General features: G+C 37.9%; 2 protein-coding genes across 2 annotated transcripts; one reads left to right on the forward strand and one right to left on the reverse strand.

Annotated features, from left to right (window-relative positions):
- Positions 1-1,055: 1,055 nt before the first annotated feature.
- On the reverse strand, positions 1,056-10,278 carry LOC144643541 (alpha-centractin). Its single transcript, XM_078502840.1, has 17 exons — positions 10,141-10,278; positions 9,927-9,991; positions 8,417-8,492; positions 7,888-7,926; positions 7,726-7,770; positions 7,583-7,624; positions 7,423-7,485; positions 7,134-7,195; positions 6,286-6,408; positions 5,838-5,931; positions 5,488-5,523; positions 4,921-4,977; positions 4,419-4,499; positions 4,093-4,186; positions 3,617-3,678; positions 2,909-2,949; positions 1,056-2,506 (listed from the first exon to the last, which is right to left on the reverse strand). The coding sequence occupies exons 1-17, from the start codon at positions 10,186-10,188 to the stop codon at positions 2,404-2,406; spliced, it is 1,131 nt and encodes a 376-aa protein (XP_078358966.1). The 5' UTR covers positions 10,189-10,278; the 3' UTR covers positions 1,056-2,403.
- Positions 10,279-10,382: 104 nt separating this feature from the next.
- On the forward strand, positions 10,383-18,523 carry LOC144643475 (phospholipid phosphatase 5-like). The gene is made up of 8 exons (XM_078502739.1): positions 10,383-10,472; positions 13,331-13,436; positions 13,918-14,005; positions 14,150-14,213; positions 14,926-15,050; positions 15,563-15,733; positions 16,311-16,334; positions 17,288-18,523. The coding sequence occupies exons 1-8, from the start codon at positions 10,384-10,386 to the stop codon at positions 17,461-17,463; spliced, it is 843 nt and encodes a 280-aa protein (XP_078358865.1). The 5' UTR covers position 10,383; the 3' UTR covers positions 17,464-18,523.
- Positions 18,524-19,079: the final 556 nt, after the last annotated feature.

The raw sequence follows: 19,079 nt of genomic DNA on the forward strand, positions 1-19,079 counted from the left end.
AACCAAAAAGAGAAGAAACACTACAGGAAGCGGGCGAGGGAAATCGGAGAAGAAAAGCGAAAGAAGTCGGCCACAAAAAAAAAAAGATGCAAAAAGTTCCCGCCCCAGTGCCTATCAAGAAAAAGGCAAGAGACACCAGCAAGAGAAAACGACCCCCAAAGACAAGGACGCATGAGGCCGATGACCAATGGGAGTTTTGTTTGCCCCACGCCACATGCAAAAAAAAATTAAAACAGTGGTAAAAAAAGTAAATGAAAAAACAAAAACAAAAGTGAAAAGGAAAAATAAAAAAAAATCAGCTAATAAAAAAATTAAATGAAAAAACAAAAACAAAAATGAAAAGGAAAAAAAATTAAAACAAAAATGAAAAGCAAAGAAACCAAAATATAAAAACAAAAACAAAAATGAAAAGGAAAAACATTAAAACAGAAATGAAAAACAAAGAAACAAAAACAAAAACTGTGGGTGACCCCTCTGGGCTGGAAACAAAAACAAAAACGGCTGGTGACCCTTCTGGGCTGCCGTAGAAATACTTGCCCTTCCCAAAAAAATTCCCAAAATCAAAAATTTCAAACCCCCAAAATCCTTCGATCATTCCCGTAATTTGAAATTCCGAGTGCCCCCCCCCCACACACACACACACACACTCGGTCCAATTTATAATTATTATGCATTTGCGCATTTAATATAGCTCTCGCACTTGGTAAAGATCGGCAAAGAGACTGCTCCCAGTCTTCCGTCCCCCCCCCTCCCCGAATGCGAAAGAAAACAGTTCAAAGGCTTAACCTTACCTTTACCGTCATATTTTACTCAGTTCAGATAGCCTGTTCCAGGCGGTCGGTTGTAATGGAACAGCGCAAAAAGAAAACGGCAAGCGAAAAAATAGGAAAACCAGTAGGGGGGGGCTGGGGTGTGGGGAGGGAGCCCCGCCCTAATTTTGTGTCTTCCGTTTTCATCTTTTCATCTTGCTATTCTTCGCGCCGTTCCCCACTAACCGAACTCCTGGTACAGGCTACAGTTCAGATTGCATGTGAATAACGCAATACTCCAAAAAGTTTATATGCCACTTTTATTAACTACTCTCCCATACATTTGCACAGGTCATTGTTCATGTAAGCCGAATGAATTGTGGCTTATAATCCAACAGATAATTATAAGCATAATGACAAGACCTATGCTATTTTTTATAAATAAAAAAAAAATCCAATAGAACCGCTGGGTCAATTTTTAATAATTGCAAGTAAAGAGGCTTTTATATTTCTAGGCTATTAGTCATAATTAGGTAAAGTAGTTTTAACTGTAATTTACCTAATTTCTTAAAAGTTTACTATCTGAAGGATCAATAGAAGGAGTAAGAATAGAAGCTGAGGTATGATGCGGAAACATTTTCGCTTCTTTCCAGGCTCTCTTGCCTGGCTTCTTTTAAGGTCTTTTTATTTTTAGCTTTTTATACACCAGTAGTGCATCATTGCCTCGCGTACCCTAAGTGCCTGCGGCTTTAATCACACATTTTCAAGTCCCAGTCACAGGCTTCCAGTCCATCTAGTTGAAACCATGCTTATTGGCCGCATTATTAGTATTTGATTTTTGGCTTACAGCAGTGGTACCAACCAAGCACTTCACGGTTGTATTACCATAGGTAATCTCTCACTCCCTTGAATATCATTTCCATCATGTAACCCACTCAAAGCAAATATTAAAGTAAAATAATTGCCATCTCAGACCGAACAACTCACGTATCTATCTGGACCTTGTCACTATACAATGTCAACAAAGCATTTTGGTAGAATAATATTACCGTCTCCCCAATCTAGATGTTGCGATTTTTTATTTTCCTTAATTTGTACAAAATGGAAAATGACCTCCCAGGAATTTCAACATCATTTCTAACCCAATGTGTATTATAACACCATCTATCAAAAATGTAACGCCACAAAATAAGACCCTCAAGTATATCTGCTCTTAATATTCTACACTATCCAGCCAGTAATCTCCATATTAGCAGCTGAGTCCCAGTGATAGACACTCAAATTCTCCTTACATTTATAGCACATTTTCAAAAGTCCTCCTTGGGAGAACTTAGCTTTCAATAAATCAAGTGGGGTTTTTTTTTTCCTGAGATGACTAGGTTCTTCATTCTCAAGGCCTGCTTAATTGGATTTGTTACCAAAAAGTAAAGAGAATTTATCGATTTTTCAGTGCTGCATGGAAATTACAAGGCTAAATTTATTATTGCCAAAAGTCATGTTTGACTGCCATATCCACATTAAAGACAATATTTTTCTCATCCCTATCGTGGAACAAACTATATATGAAGTGACAGTCCATATGTACAGTAAGAGATCCTTGGCTTTACCTAGCTGATCTATATAATTTAAACAATACAAGACAGTCTAAGATAAGTTAGAATGTCTTCCGATGAATAGCTCTTGACCCCTCATCGTCATATTCTTTTTTGGAAACCCACATCTTCTTGAATGTGTCTAGAGAGGCTAAAATGGAGCCCCTGAAAGACAGACCACATTAATGAGAAGTTGTGTCACATAGCTAGTGCTGCTAACGAGCTATTATTCAAGCAAACAACTGCAAGGCCTTTGCGGGCTTGATGTGATGTGCAGTATCTAAAGACAGTGTTTAAACAGAGAAGAGATATTGGTATCATTTATGCATACATATACAACGATTTTCTAAATACTGTCATTAAAACCAAGCTTATCAGATCTGCCAAACACAACAAACAGGAATAACGCTTGAGAAAAAAAGTGTTTAAACCAAGTTACTGTTGATTGGTTAGACTGTGCAATTAACAGGATCGATAATAAACTACGCTCTAATTTTTGAGTCATTAATAAAGACAAGAGCACCAGAAAAGCATGAAGTGAACAATAAACAAAGAGAGTAAACTTACCCAAACCATGTTGAGTAAAGTCTTTCTGGAGGAGCAGAAATCTAATAAGAGAAAAATAGCAATTTTGTGTTATAACAGGTTAGCATTTTTGTGAACACTTGGAGAAATTATGTTATCCAAAGTTGTGACATTAGCATAACATCATGAAGATTCATCTTGCTACCAATTGCTGGTTTTCACTGTCACGCCAAAGAATAATTCGAAACCATCAACACAGAAGCATGATTCAAAATTATAGATGATAAATAGATAAACAATTTCCCAAGTTTCGGGTCTGTGGACCCGAGACCGCCTCCACGCAAATATAAAGCAGATGGAGCCGCCGGTCCGCCGAGGGACACAGAGGCCACCGTGATGAGAGAAACCACTGGAACTCAATTACACAGCGGCCACCGCAGAGCTAGTACCCCTAAACACCACTAAATCAAATGTTCACGTGGGGAAGGCCTCAACAAAACGCGTCGCACTCAGCTGATGTAACAAGACGGAGAACTCAAATATCAAAATGCGGACACACGACCTGGGCAAAAAATGTATCCGCCTGACACGAATAGCAGGCCAGTGGATTCAGATTTTATGACGTAACATGAAAACCAAGAATAGCCTCTCAGTCTACAATAACTGCAGACTTAGTCAATTAATCGAAATGGGAAGCTACTTAAAATCTATCTTTTCCTTCAAAATTTATTAAGTTCAAAGCTGTCCTACCCTAATTTTGATGTCTTTTGGTGCTAGTTTCTTCACTTCACTCAACAGCCGGTCTCCAAATCCTGCACAAAGAACAAAATTGTCAAAGACAAGGTCAAGCGCACAAATACTGAATAATCAAAGCAACAAAAGGTAGGTAGGAGGTAAAGTCTGCATTCGAGCCTGGTGGCTCATCAGGATGGAGCTTATCCCAGTTTCTGTAGCATAAAGCAACTAGGAGTATTTCTACTCCCCCATCACAGGATTACGCCCAACATTAAACTTGTCAGTACCCATTTTTACACCTGGATGGAGAGAGGCACTATGAGAGTACCGTAATGGTCTTGCCCAAGAACACAATGCAGTGCCCCAGTCAGGGCTCGAAAACGGACCACTCAATCCAGAGTCTAACACACTAACCATTACCCCACCAGGCCTCTAAATTAATTAATGGACATAATGAAAAAATGAGCAATTAATGGCAAAGATGTCATCACCTTTGAATAGCGTTGATCCACCAGAGAGCACTATGTTTGAGTAAAGAATTCGTCTAAGATCCAGGTCTGATTTTTGAATAGCAAATCCCAATACCTAGATAAAGATAGAAAATAAAGATCATTTTTTTAGTTAGGCATTCTACAACAGCTGTGTTTTTTTCCTGCTTCGTGGCTACAGCAAGCAGCATGCCGAAAACAGCAGGTTAAAAATCAGCTGCCCTTACAGGCTAGGTGACTACACTAAAAAAACGAATAAAAAAGAAAACACTTTAAACTCAGGTAAAGAGTCTTGAATAAATTATATTAATAATAATTTATTTTATTACCTCATGGATTCCTTCACACTCCTCACCAATCAAGTCAGGTCTAAACAGAAGTTCTGGTGCCCTGAAACGAGCTGGACCAACCTAGGCAAGACAAAGAAGAAAAACAAAACAGCTGCAAGTTGCTTGTTGACCTGACATTACCTCATCTTTCTTTTATTCTTCATTAAAATTGACAAGGGTACCTCTTACATAGTGTTACCAGATGGTAGTTTTAATACATCGGTTTATTACCAAACTATACAGAAAGAAAAAACAGCCAGTATATTTTTTTATGTAATGTTATTCAAAGTACTATTGGATAAAATAAATAAAGAAAACTTTTTGTGGATTTCTGGTATTATATATTGAGTAAATGTCAGTTTTAGCTTTATGACAGACATTACATCTACATCTACATCTACATATAATTAGGTCGGTAAAAATCTTAAGATATCACACCAACCGTTAAAAACTAAAATGAATGTTACGAGACTACCTATCTTAAATTTAGTCTGTAAATTACCTCCAGCATGCTTCCATCAGGTAGTACGTACTGCATTTTTTCCCCTTCTAGTGACTCCTGTAAATGTTAAGAGTTCATTATTAACTTTATTCCTGCTAATCAGTTAGTAGTGGCTAAATGTAATAAGGGAGCGGGTGCGTTTGGTTTTCCTTCCTCGGGGGTTCCTTTTAATAAGGCATAAAGTTAATCTTAAGACAATGCTGTTCAGTGATCATCCTACTCGCATGGCTCCAGGGCAGCTGTCAGCCTTCAGTAGAGTCATTTGCTTTTAGCCTTTAGCTTACTTGCAGATCATTACTGATCTTTTGCCCCCCCCCCCCCACCCCCTCCCAGTAGGTTTTGGTTAGGTACATTAAAAAAGTATTGGTTGGGTAAGTATTCCAATGAGCAGTTCAGTGTGATGGTGCCTGGTGGTGGTCGCTTGCAGGGTTGCCATAGAGACCTCCTTCCCTGTGCTATAGTCTTGCCTGACTCCACTTAGCTTGAAGGTACCCGCTCCTAGGCTCACCTATTGGTGACGAGCTAAACGGGATGGCTTGTGGGTGTACAAATGTACTTAATACTTACCTCTTTTTGTGGGTTTATTGCCAGGTAACAAGCTTTCTGAAAAAGTAAATATAAACTCTTATTAAGGTTAAAATAAGACACAATGCAAGACATTGGTTGTAGTAGAATGCAGTAGAAACTCATTTATCACCACCCAAAGACCATAAAGCATTAACACTAGGTAAGGTGGTATTAACAAGAAATATGCATACATTGTACATGTATCTCTAATTCCTGTAGCACAAAGCAACTACATGTGGGAGTTATACCAATTTACTCCTTAAAATATATACATCAGATTCTGTATCTATGTAATTAGGCACAATGTACTTGTAAACATGTTTGCAGAATGCAAAAAATTCTCGACTGACCTCTTTTATAGTTCTCACTATCTCCTGCTCTGAAGAAGACCGAAAATTGAAGCCTTCCTTTCTTAAAAGCAGTCTTAGATAAGCTGTTACATCTCTGTTGAAAGAAAAGGTATATTGCAGGAATAAACAATTATATTGTGACTTATGGATCTGTTGTACTATGTTGACAGGCACACAATTATAAACTTAAGGGGATTGTGGGTCAGGCAAGTGTTTTACACTGTCCAACCAGCAGCAAAAGTGAATTTTGGATTCGGTTTCTAGGAAAAAAGATTGGGGGAGGGAGCAAGATTTCAAAGTTTGATTTCCACCCAGGTTTGATTCATAATACATAATACTATGGATTGCATTTGTTGTTAGTTATCACTTAGTTGTTTCAAGGTCTTGACTTCCTCCATAGACACCAACATTAAATTTTTCTATATTTCAGTTCAACCATAGCACTGACCTGCCAGCAATATCTGTCCTCATAATAGAATGCGGCATAGCGAAGCCTTCATAGATAGGGACTGAGTGAGATACTCCATCACCTGCATCTAAGACGACACCAGTGGTGCGACCAGATGCATATCTGAAGATACAAGTAAACAATATGATTGAATGACGAATGTACTAATTAGATTGGTGACACTCCGATAAAGTAAATAATAATATTTATTGAAAAATTAATGTATTCTCAACAGCAGAATTACTTCAGTCTGCTATGGGAGTTAAATCCATGACCTTCCAGTACATTGTTTGGAGAAGCCGACAGAAAATAACTGGTTTATGTGTCCTACCGGGGACTCAGAAATGTTCTTTCCTAAGTAATTATACTCAATAACACATTTAAATTCAATAATTTTATTTACTGGGTATTATTTCCTACAGATCAGTATTTTATGGTCGTTCTGTTTATTTTGCTGAATAAAGTGGTTCTCTCTAGACTACAGTTCTTAGTTTGTGCATAAAGCCCTAGTGGCCATTCAAATAAAAGCAATTGACCAAGAATTGACATGGTGCTTTCTGTTTTTCACTGTTTGAAAAAAGGAAACTTGGCATTTTTTTAACCTTAAATTTGACAGCTTTAAAAATGAGAGGGTGAGCCACACCAATCCCAGTTGATTGATATAAGATATTTGGGATTAGTTTTTAATGAACAATGTAACTTTTCCTAGAGGTCAAAACAGTTTGATTTTAATAAGTGATTTTTTTCCATAAGTGGAAGACAGAGCTACTTAGTAGAACCTCCATTCCAGTATATATGCATAATAATTTATTGCTATCAAGAATACAATATGAACAAACGTTACTTACAAACTAAGCACTGCTTGCATGGATATGAACAAGGCTGGTACATTAAATGTTTCAAAGAAAATCTGGAGAAAAATACATCAAACTGAGAGTCAGCAACATTTTTCATGTAAAATATATAAGGCAATGTTGACCATACTGTGTCAATTAATTGCAAGTTAATTGCGATAACAAGCAAGAACATCAGCTTCATCAGTTGACCATTATAACTAAAGAGCTGTATATCAGAAATAAGAACTAGTGTTTTAAACTAAGGGTGGAACAAGAACCCTTTAATTGTTCAAGTGCCCACCTCTGCAGCTTTTTCTCTGTTTCTCCGTGGATTAAGGGGAGCTTCTGTCAGTAAAACAGGATGCTGAGGAAAAAGGAAACAAAAATACTCTTTTAGAATGAAGTCCTAAGAAAAAAAAGTTAAAATATAAAAAGCCTGTGCCTCTAAAAAGGAGGTTTACCTCTTCTGAAAATGTCTGTAGCTGATCTTTTGAATAAATATACTAAAAAAAGAAGAGACAACAAAAGTTAGTCATTCACAAAACATCCAAGTCAAAGTTGGGAACTGCCTAAAGCTATTAGTTCTTGTTCTACAGTATGGTACCTGCCATATTCTTTCCATGTCATTCCAGTCTTTTACCACACCATGCTGCAAAACAAAATGCATGCATAAGTCAGATAAGTGGCGTATCAGTTTGGTTAGGCTGGCTAACCTTATCCAATGTGATACGTGTAAGCTCAAAGGAAAGAAAAGTTCTTCACTTACTTCCATGGGATATTTAATATTTAGAAGACCTCTGTGTTCCTACAAGGAATAACATACTGTAAGAGGCAGATACTTATCATTTTTTCCAAAAATTCAAGAACAACAAGTCACAAAAAATAACCAGTTTAGCAATTAGAATCATCACAGTGTGGCCAAGTGGTTTGGGGCGAGTGCTTTAGGGAGGCAGCGTGGCCGAGTGGTTTAGGGTGCTAGTATTGTAATCCGGAGGTCCAGGGTTCAAAACCTCCACCCCCGCCACTTGCTGGATTTGTTTTCCGTCATCCAGAGTTCAAATCCAGTCATGCTTTGTATATAGCCAACTGGTCTGCCTCCTGCTAGTTGGGATTTTGAATCATGTTATGTTCATTTTTTCTCTCCTGCACCAAGGAAACTGTCTGTAACAATAAGGTGTCTGTACGTCAAAAAACAATTAAGTTGACTGTCTTGGTGAGGTGAGATTCTCATATCAAGAGATGCAGATCCTGTTTCTCAGGTTCTGGATTTATATCTCTTGAATCATTGAACATACCTCAGCTTTAGGTCCAATAAAAATATCACCTTCCAGGGCACCAGCCATGACCCGAACATGTTTAGGACGACCAACACTAATAAAGAAAATAAGCAAGAGTGGTGAACAACGGGCCTAACCTGCGATCAGGCGGGATTTTTTTAAGGGAGAGGAAAAGAGAACGTCTGATACGTTAATTTAACCGGCTGCCAACTGCTCCTAATTTAAATAAACTAAGGTGTCGTTGAACTGTCAAACCACTCTTTGTAGTTTGCGGCAAATTCGGGACTCGGATTTCCACGAGGCATAAAAAACATCCGCAGAATAAATGTACATGTACAGCTAGCCTGAATTAAAACTTCGCCACGCTGAAACAAAAATGCTTTTAGTAGCAGGGTGAGATGGCGCGCGCAAATATATATTTACCAGCTGTAGATGCCGTCCCTTTATTTCAGCTCACGAAAGAAAAAAACAAAGAATTCACTGACAAGAGCTGTTTCACGACAGAGAGCATCGTCTCGCTTTTGTAACAGCTCCAACACCTCTGGGATATTATTTGGTAAAATAAACTTTTCCCGAAACTCATTGGAAGAACTGCCAAAACATCTTCATGAAAACAAGTTACACATTGTTGAACTCTATATCTGTCCGGCCATCAGAAAAACATGCCTCGTCTAAGCCCTTACTGCCAGCTTCAGCCAGGAATTCTTGTTGAAATACGACAGCCAATCAGTCCACACTGCTTCACTGCGTATTGTTTCTTGACCAATGAGAAGAAAAACCAGAGTCCGTTTTTTTTACATACGATCCGACAAGAAAATGTATCATGCCCTCCTTCCCCGGAGGAATAAGTAAGGAGGGAGGGCATGACCTCAGGTTACAACTGGCCACTACTGTCTCACTTTGAAATTAGCCTACAGTAAATTGCATTTAGCCACACACAAATAACCTTCCTAGTGAACATAAATATAACCTAATATAAAGTTTGCGTACAAATTCTACCATATAATCCTTCACACACACAAACGGTAGTCATAAATAGAATGATAGTCACAAATTGTATGCAAGTTAGGGGCAATATAGAAATCTTTCCCAGGTAATTTTTTATAGGTTTTTCAACTGATCAATAATTTTTGTTGTGTGATCCCCTAAATTTAATACTGTGAGATGAGCATGGATAACGGATTTGCAACTCTGAGATATATCAGATCTTTCATTCTACAGGTCTACAACCTTGTCACATCGAGTACCATTAATTAAATAAATATTGAAATATTATTTTAAGCCTTAATCGTTAATTTTCAAGCATTTCCGAACCCTCCACAGGGGGTAAATTAATAATTATAAAGTTACAATTCAATCTTCGTGAACCGGAAAAATTGACTGTCAATATGGTGTCAAATGGATAGTAAATTCTTAAAATTGATCATTTGAAATAAGCTATATTAATATATAATATATTGTTTGTTCAGGCACGAAGTGTATAAAATTGAAGTCTGGACGGACATTTGAAAAACAAGAGGATACTTACAAGTTAGGGAAATGGTACTTGGGAATCTGATCTCCAGCAAATCCCGCTTTGATGACTCCTGATCCCTATTAACAATCAAATAAAGGTTAAGGAAATAAATCTTGACTTCTCAGAGTTAGCCACCCATGTTTGTTGATAAAAACTCGATACAAGGCCGAAAAAATTGCCAGTATTTCTCGTGTTAGATATGTATCGTAGAAAAAATCCAACGTACATTATCTATAACTATTGGCTGATTCGCTATCACATCAAACTGATCCATAGTTCCAGATCGAAGGAATATTTACACTAATAGACTGGATAAAATCAAGAAATTCAGTTCAAAATGGAAAATGGCGGACAGGCCTTCCTTCCACGTGACAATTTTTGTCCAATCAGACGGATTTTGCGAAAAACTGAGCCCGAGAAACAAACCATATTTGATCAGCGCTCACCCGAATAAACATTTCACAAAAAAATGTCCAAGATGGCGGCCAAATTGAGACAAGGTTCTTGTCATTTGTTGGCCGAAATCGGAGCACGACTGATTCTGTTCGCCATATTTATGTAAGTACCTAATCTGCCTTTGGATTTTGTTTCAGGAGAAACAGAGCTTTCCACCAAAACAACGAATATTGCCCTCCGATTTCACTATAAATGTTGTAATGTGAGTAAAGATATAAAATTTGATTTGGCGACGTGACGGTCGACGTGACGTGTAAAAAGTTGTCTCAGAAACACGGTTGTTTAGTCATGTTTCCACTACTCTGTTTTTCTTTTTTTTTGGTCATCTTCTGAAGTCGTAAAAATCGCAGGATAAAGATCTCATGGAAATCATGCCGCATTAACATATACATATGCGACAACCTTACAGTCATAAGCTTACATGTTTATTCAAATTAAAAAAATAGGGCCCCAATGGGTCCATGTGTTTTGCTGCTAGAGCAAAGTCTTAGGGAACATGTTGATGAAAGACAAGTGAGTCGAGATTGAAATCCAACGTCTTTTATTGTCTGTCACTTGTGTGCAGGTTAATAATTGCACTATATTGTAGTCACTTTGTGTTAATTCAATCCTGATAATTTTACTGATCAAAATTCAGAAATTATAAATAATCGCACGCGCACCGGCGTACAACAACAGAAAGACGGCGTTGAACGTAACGCAAAGTTCATTTTGAAAGCGAAAGTTTACAAATAATTATTATCATTCGTCAGTCATCCCTTCACGCATGAACACTCGTCGAATTTCAGTGTCTTCACAACAAGATCGGAAGATCGATAAGGACCAATTGTTGATTCTGCGAAAGTTCGTTTTCTTAAAGTTTTAGAAATTTGTGAAGTTGGAGGATTCACTGAGGACTGCGTAGCCGAAGATGCAGTGGCTCGCTGGACATCAAATTCTATTTTTCACGGCGTTTAATTAATCTTCACAAAATAAACATGTGGCACCAGCGTGGCAGTCAAAAATTCATTTTTCAAAAAACTTTCCCTTTCCAGCTATTTTAGCGGGGCTTATACTATAGTACCTACCTGTCAGTCGTAGAAAAGCTGAAATTTAAGGATGAACTGTTTATTAAATGAAGACCGTATTATTTTTTAATAACTAGTAAACAAACTGGTCGCCACGCATTTAAACACGAACTGACGAATGTTGCATCTGATGCAGTGAATCTGGTGAATGAGAACTTCCTTTAATATTTCTTTGTTTTCGACGGTGTGAACCACTGAATAAGTTTCTTTCCCATTGTGATGTTACTAGTATTAATTCGTTTCTAGCTGTCTTTTATATAGCTCGAATACAGCTACAATTAGCGGTGCAGCCTACCACCAGCTGTCTTTGCGTGACAAGTTACACGTTCATACATTTTATTTTAAAATATGAAGTTCAGAGTTAATACAGTACTAGTATGCTGTAGACAGTGTAGACAAGGTGAGGGTAAGTTTATTTTCAAAGCGAAAGTTTACAAACTGTGCACTAACCGGTCCTTTGGAGAAAATATTTATGACCTTCGGCGAGGTTCCAAGTCTTCGCTCTTTTCGTAAATGATGAAAACTGCAGAATAATTTTCTCATAAAACTGGAGTGGTCGCGCCACAGTTTGTTTTCTTTCCCAATGCGATATACTTTTAAATCGGTTTTCTGTTTTCCAACGTGTCCAACGTGGTTTGCGTTCGAATACTTTGGCCCGTAACTTCGAATGCGATCAGCGCTACGGTTCATTGGTTTCGATTTTGTTTGTTCATGGATTTGATTGACATCGGTAGTTCAGATTTCTCCTCTGTTACGGCACTTACACCTTACGTACCTTACGGCACAAACTTCAGCTCTCAATGTGTTTTGCTTGCAGCCATTGCGGCTGCAGCAAAACACAAAAATGTACATGAAGGGAGTTTAGAGGTTAACCCTATTGTAAAAACTGCCCTAAAAAAGAAAAAAGGTTACAATTAAAATTAAATTCAAAACTAAAACTACATTAAAAATTACATTAAAAAATTGTTGAAAGATCTTAAGCTTATTTCTGTTTTATTCAAATGTAGTTTGATTAACTATGATGGATACAACAATATTTTTAGGAGGTGGATGGATGATCAACGTAATTATGCCAGTTTTTGTGCTGTAGTTTTCACTCACCTTATTCTTACTAATTTTGGTGAGTACCAATTTTCAGGATTTCAAAATAATCGGGAAATTTAATACATGCGAAAAAAAAAACATTGCGCGAAATTTAAACATGCAAAAATTAATACCATATTTTATATCAAAACAATACAAATAAGTTTGAAACTGCAAATATCTATCCAAGAAAATATCTTTCCCTCTTGTTTTCGACTAGCACCCTTCCTCTGATTACTGTGTTCTTCAGCTTGTAAATCAGCCAAGACCTGCTTAGTGCAGTCACCAAAGTTCCTGTTTGCAGGCTTCTTGTACAGTAGTTACAAGGAGCCAGGCCTTTGTATATTTCCTGTAGTTCCTAAGTCTTTGTCGACTGTTCCAGAAAACACTGACAATATCGCAAAATTTTATACACTTTTCCTCTAATTTTCTTGCAATTGCAAAAATAAATACTTGCGAAATTCGACTCCCAAATGTTCGCGAAATTCAGTACGCACAAAAATTAGTAGGAATAAGGTACAATGTATTTAAAGGTAAGTGCATAATGTTCAGAGTATTTTCAGTTTGGATGATAGCATGATCAAGCTCTGGAGTAGTCTCATAGTTGCTGGGCTGGCTTCTTCTACTGAGTCGCCAGTTCCAAAATTCCAATCGTGATAATGACTAAAAGGACTGCAACATGGTGTCTGTAATAACATGGCTTGACTGCAGTTCCAAAAAAACAACAACAACAAGAGCTTTACTTATACTTAGTGGTAAACTAAAGCACACAAGAGCATTATCATTGAACACTGTATGTTTCTTCTTCAGGGCTTTGGAATTTACTCCAGCTTTTATACGTGTCATTCATGATGAAGAGATGTGGCTTTACAAAAATCCCAAATCCCAGAACACAGTTTCAACAGAAATGTTATTTGTAAGTTTCTTCTTGATCAGTAGACTGCCAAACATAGGCAGGTTATAACATGTAGCAACACAAGGTACACCGCAGGCTTTTAGTCAGGTGAGAGTCCAGGAGTTCTATGGATGGCCACTTTTCAGAGAAAATTAATATGAATAATTGTTTACTGTCAGGTTTTTTTAGCAAATTTGGAAATCTTCAGATACCTTTGCAATCGTAACTGCAAAAAATGCAGTTACGATGGGGACAAAGATCAGGCCTTATAAAAATTTTGGACTCCCATTTTTTAAATCCTTGCTAAAAGCCTGGTACACTGGTAAATGTGAACTAAATTAATATAAAGTCACTGCTGTATCCTCTTGAAAAGTCCTTGGCAGTGAAAGGGTCAAGGAGTTACAAGGAGTTATCTTTTAACCAGGACTTGAAAAAGTGGATGTCCTAAAGGTATTTCAATCAATTAATTAAATAGCATATTTTTTAATTTTTTTGTTGGCAGGTAATTGGTGCAGTTGTTCCTGCTGCTATTATAGTTACTTTGGCCGCTTTAAGAAAAGACAAGATTGACGGCATACAAGCCCTCTTTGGTAAATTAAAGTGAATTTTAAATGAGCATTCTTATTTGACATAATTATTTAACATTTTTATTTACTAGTTTTTAAATTAATACTAACATTTAGATGTTAGTGAAATCACGGTCTTTTGAATTTGGTTAATTTAATTTTTTACAGCTTTGACATTAACTCTTGGACTAAATGGAGTTGTAACAAACACAGTAAAAGTTCTTGTTGGCAGGTAAGAAAAAAAATAAGGTTTACAATGCTATTGCGCTGTACAAACATGTACTTTAAGCTCTGGCCAAATGGAGGCACAAATAGTTGCAAGCTGTCACAAGTTCAACTTGCATACTGCAGATTTGCATTGGGTGGCCAAATGGGCTAGCAAGTTAAATCGCAAGTGCATGCAAGTTTTCAAAAAAGCCATTTCAATGCTACTGCACACGCTGCGATTCAGTAAACAAAAACACTTGCTATGACTTGTGTTGGGTGGCCAAGCAGTGAAAAGCATTGACTTGCCAGCAAATTTGATCCTGACCCAAGTGAATGCAAGTAATAGCAAGTCAATGCAAGTGCATGTAAGTCCTGGTTAGATGGAGATGCAAGAATATGCAAGCTGAAAACTTGCATCTACTAAGTTAACGTCTCCATTTGGCCAGGCCTTTATGTTATTGTTTTGTTTTCAGAATTTTATTATGCTGGTTAAATTAGTTAGATACCAGTTTTATTTACAAAATTGTGATAAACAAGGTAAATGGCTACCGGTATGTTGTGGTTAAATTTTACCTTAGGTACAATTTGGTATTTTCCTTTTTTTGAGTGTTTGGTAATATGCATGTGATAAAAAATATGAATATGCTTCTTATTGGTGTCATTTTTAAGGTAAAACTGTGTTTATGTGCAAAAGTTTGTGGTATGGCTGGTGTCAGATTGTGTGGTTGATTTTGCAGGCCTCGTCCAGATTACTTCTGGCGTTGTTATCCCAATGGAGTTATTCCTGCATCCGTGAAATGTGATGGCAACCCTGATGAAATTATAGAGGGCAGAAAGAGCTTTCCTAGTGGTCATGCTTCTTGTAAGTTGCAGTCAGAAATGTATTTTATTCAGATCTGATCTAGGGGGAAGTAGAAGTTGTAGAGAATTTATATTTGTATGCTATATAAAAAGCCTGTCGCAAATCCTCTATTGGTCACCCCCTTCTCTAACAAGCCTTCTCCCTTTCCTCCTCATTTTGGAGTAAGAAATTTATTAACTCAGGGCAGTTGCATCCTTGTCTTGGTTTACTTTTTTATGATTTAGTCAGCAGATGACTTGGGGCTTGGGCCCTTGCCAAACATGTAAGAAAGCATGAAAAGTTTTCTACCCAGGAAGAGAATCTACTTTTCTTAGATGACCCGATGAGACATCAAGTGTTGTCAAGCCCTGTCTGAGAGTTGAAGTTAGAGTTAAAGTTTAACCAAAAAGCTATAATTTTGTAATAATACATGTAAGAATAACAATAATACTATAGCAGGCTGCAATAGAATCAATATAAAGTACCACAAGTGAAGAAAATTGCCTTATTCTGTCTGTTTTCTCTATGTGCAGTTTCCTTTGCTGGCCTAGGATTTATCTCACTTTATCTTGCTGGAAAGTTACACTGTTTCCAAGCACAGGGAAGAGGACAAGGATGGAAACTGTGTGTTGCTTTAGCACCTGTAATAATTGCCACAGCACTGACACTTACAAGATATTCAGATTACCGTCATCACTGGCAAGGTACTGGACAGAAGAATCTTTAAAGTTTTGTTTTAAATGTCATGTTTGTGTATGCCCGGGAATGGCTGATTCCCTCTACATGTACGAGACACGCCAGCAGAGAATCATGGTAGTGGCATTCAGCATTGCCAAGTCTCGTGCATGTTTTGATAAATACGACTACCATGATTCCCTACAGGTGTGTCTCATAGAGGAAATGGCCATTAGGTTTTGTAAGCAGACGCTTGTCTTTATGCACTCACTTCTTTCCTCGCAAGAGAGAGAGAAGTCTAAGTCCAACCACCATACTGACAAGTCAGCAAAACTTCAAATATGTCGTGTCTGATTTGTTTAGTTCTTTTATGCCTCAGAGACACTACACAGTTAACACGCTTCTTTGACTCTACCCAGCTTTAGTGAAGCTATCTGGGAACAACACTAAGTAAATGTAGGAAAGATCTTCAGTTACTTCTGAGTTACAGCTGTCTATTAACGGCAGATTGACCATTCTGTTAGTTCAAGATCCTCTCCATTCTGGTTTTATTTATTTGTTTTACATTATAAACTTATTTCCCTACTATTGTTTCTTATTTCACAGACATAACAGTTGGCTCAATACTAGGTGAGTTGCATGAATAACAATTTTTGCAGCCTCACCAGGCACTGTTGCATTTCTTCGGTAAAGGGCAGGTAATAGGGAGCATAGGGCTTGATGGGAACAAGGTAAAACCCCAGGGAGTGGCCCTTGGGGTCTAGGCAAATTTTTGACTTGCTCCAAGTCGCTAGTTAGATTCGCAGGAGACTGCTGGGTAAGGAAACGGAGGGCATGCGCGGGCATGAGAAACAAAATGACAGAGGATTGTTGCGGAACGAGCAACTTGTCTCACCTGCAGCGCGCCAATTCTGAAATATGATGCCATCGAGATTATGTCAATCATATTGTATTGCGCGCTGTGCCCGCCAACTTAGCGCGCGCTGCTCGCGAGACGAGCTTGCGTTTAACTTTTCACCTCTTGAACAGACTTGTTTCCTTCTCACATCGGCAGTTAAACCAGTTTTAGAACAAATACCGGTAACACAAATGTCTTTTTTTGTGCATGTCCCTTTTAAATCTTGCAGAAATGAGAGAGCCATCAAGGGCCTCGAGTATGATTTCCCACAAAAAAGGGAAGAAAAGCGCAAGTTTAACACAAGCCACAGCGCGCGTCAGCTGCACACGGCGCACGAAACTGACGTCAATACGATAAAAGAAACCAATTCAGTGCACACAAGCATGATGCAATTTTTCGCGGCAATCAACGTCAGCCAGAATCGATTTCCTGCAAGTGACACAAGTCGCTCGTTTTGAGCTTATCCTAAGTGTTTGTTTTCCTTCGCGCGCGCGTTCACAGAAATGAATTCCACGCAATCTCTTGCGTGCGATTTCAAAGGTGATTTTACTCAAGTGGTCTTTCTCGCTTGATTTCAAAGCAATTTTATTTAAGTAACTATAAATGCAAAAAATGCAAAAAATTTCTGCTTGTGTTGAAAACCAGTCAGGTATTTTCCATAGCTGACATTGTTTGTTTGTTGCAGGTCTGTTCTTCGCCTATCTAAGTTACAGACAGTACTACCCCGCGCTTAACAGACCACACTGTCACATACCATATTGCGCAGTGACGCCAACCATGAACCATGAACCTGACCACATGTTGCCAATGACTGTTAGGGAGATAAAGACCATAAATCCTGTGGTGACGAAATCACTTTGACAACAGCTGATTTGTCACAATAGGTGTTAGAGTAAGGAGTAAAAAGTATGTTAGATTTGTTATACGTGCAACACCTTCTTGCAACTTATCGCAACAGTATATATACCAACCGTGTATAAATAAAGATTGACTTGACTTGACAGTGTTGAAAAGAGCACGATTGTTGGGCCTATTACTATCCGTGTTGCAAGTTTCGGCAGCGTGTTGCATTGGCCGTTTTCACAATGAGACAGACAAATCATCTATACGGACAAGTTGTCTTAGTGTGAAAACGGGACAGACACGATTTTGGATGTATAAGTTGTCTGAATTTGGCCGTCTAGAAAGACAATTTTTCGAAGATGACTTGGTCGTCTAGACGGACAAGTCGTCCAAAAGCCGTCTTAAATTCACACTAGACGAAAAAATCATCACACAACTTGTCTGTCTAGACGATTTGTCCGTCCTCACGTTTGAAAACAGCCATTAGGTTGGACTCGTGGCTTATTCGCACGTAGCATGTTACCACAACTTGCAACACGGGTAGTAATCTGCGCAACAACGCTTCTCAACTTGGTATTCAACATTGCCGCGTAAAAAGTTGCAAGAAAGTGTAGTCCGTGTTTCTTGGCCTTTATTGGTTTATAAATTGGGCAGGGCATTAAACTGACACTTCATGTAAGGGGACGATTACATGCTGTTATAATTTATTTTCTTGAAACCCCTAGCAATAGACAAATTCTCCCTTGTGGAATTATAGAAATGTAATAAACTGTAAAGATAGTTTTAAATTGAATCTATGGCTTTATTCTACCTCTGTAATATATACCAAATGATATGTATTTGTTCTCTCAGGAAGAAAGCATTGTGTTTTATTTTATTCTGCCTACAAAACGCCAAAAACTGTCACCAGAATCAGATTATTGTTAGGCTATGTCATAACGAAAAGAGAATTTAAAATAAAATATTTATTCAAAACTGTATTTTAAATACATGTCAATGAAATAATTTACCCGGTGTTGTATTAAAATGTTGACAATAAAGAGATTATTTCGCCAAAGCAGTGGTTCTTTTCATCTGTAGACTGTTTACAGCCCTCTATTTTTTGTATATTTTCAATCAACGAGTGCTACCGCCCTCCTCCCCCCTCCCACAGGCCTCACGCTCATGGTCGCCGATTCTCTCGCTTTTTTGCGTTGAAAAATAGAGAGGCTGTGGACAGTCTATTCTCCACGCCGCCTCCAAAAAAATTAGTCCACTAAATCGCAATACCTCGTGAGTCAAACCACCACAAAAAGCTGTATTCAATAACGTTTTTGCAATATTTGGTGCGTGATCCGTCGGACGAAAACTGCCAAAAAATAGCCTGACTCTGGATTCCTGTAAATCGTATAATTAAGATTTTTATTCGATCTGAAATAAATACAGCAAATAATATACTTAAACACTAGAAACTAACCGAAAACAAAAAGCCTAAGTACATCATGAGCTGATGGGCAAGATCTTTTTATCTGTTGCCTGTTGCACGCGATCAAACAGAAATCAAGTTTAACCTAACAAGAAATCGCCGCATTGGACACAAAAGCAAGGCAAGAACAATACAATGTATAAACGAAAAAGACTTCAGTTAATAAATA

This window comes from Oculina patagonica, chromosome 2 (genome assembly GCF_052425735.1).
Source record: "Oculina patagonica isolate OP01 chromosome 2, crgOcupat, whole genome shotgun sequence".
Taxonomy (NCBI): Eukaryota; Metazoa; Cnidaria; class Anthozoa; order Scleractinia; family Oculinidae; genus Oculina; species Oculina patagonica.

Bases quoted from the DNA above. Each gene is read 5' to 3' on its own strand.
- LOC144643475 (XM_078502739.1), top strand. From the start codon at position 10,384: ATGTCCAAGATGGCGGCCAAATTGAGACAAGGTTCTTGTCATTTGTTG. The intron at 15,051-15,562 runs GTAAGTTGCAGT...CTCTATGTGCAG, and splicing joins TCCTAGTGGTCATGCTTCTT to TTTCCTTTGCTGGCCTAGGA. The intron at 15,734-16,310 runs GTACTGGACAGA...CTTATTTCACAG, and splicing joins TTACCGTCATCACTGGCAAG to ACATAACAGTTGGCTCAATA.
- LOC144643541 (XM_078502840.1), bottom strand. From the start codon at position 10,188: ATGGATCAGTTTGATGTGATAGCGAATCAGCCAATAGTTATAGATAAT. The intron at 4,187-4,418 runs GTAATAAAATAA...ATCTTTATCTAG, and splicing joins AGTGTGAAGGAATCCATGAG to GTATTGGGATTTGCTATTCA. The intron at 2,507-2,908 runs GTAAGTTTACTC...TCTGTCTTTCAG, and splicing joins CTTTACTCAACATGGTTTGG to GGGCTCCATTTTAGCCTCTC.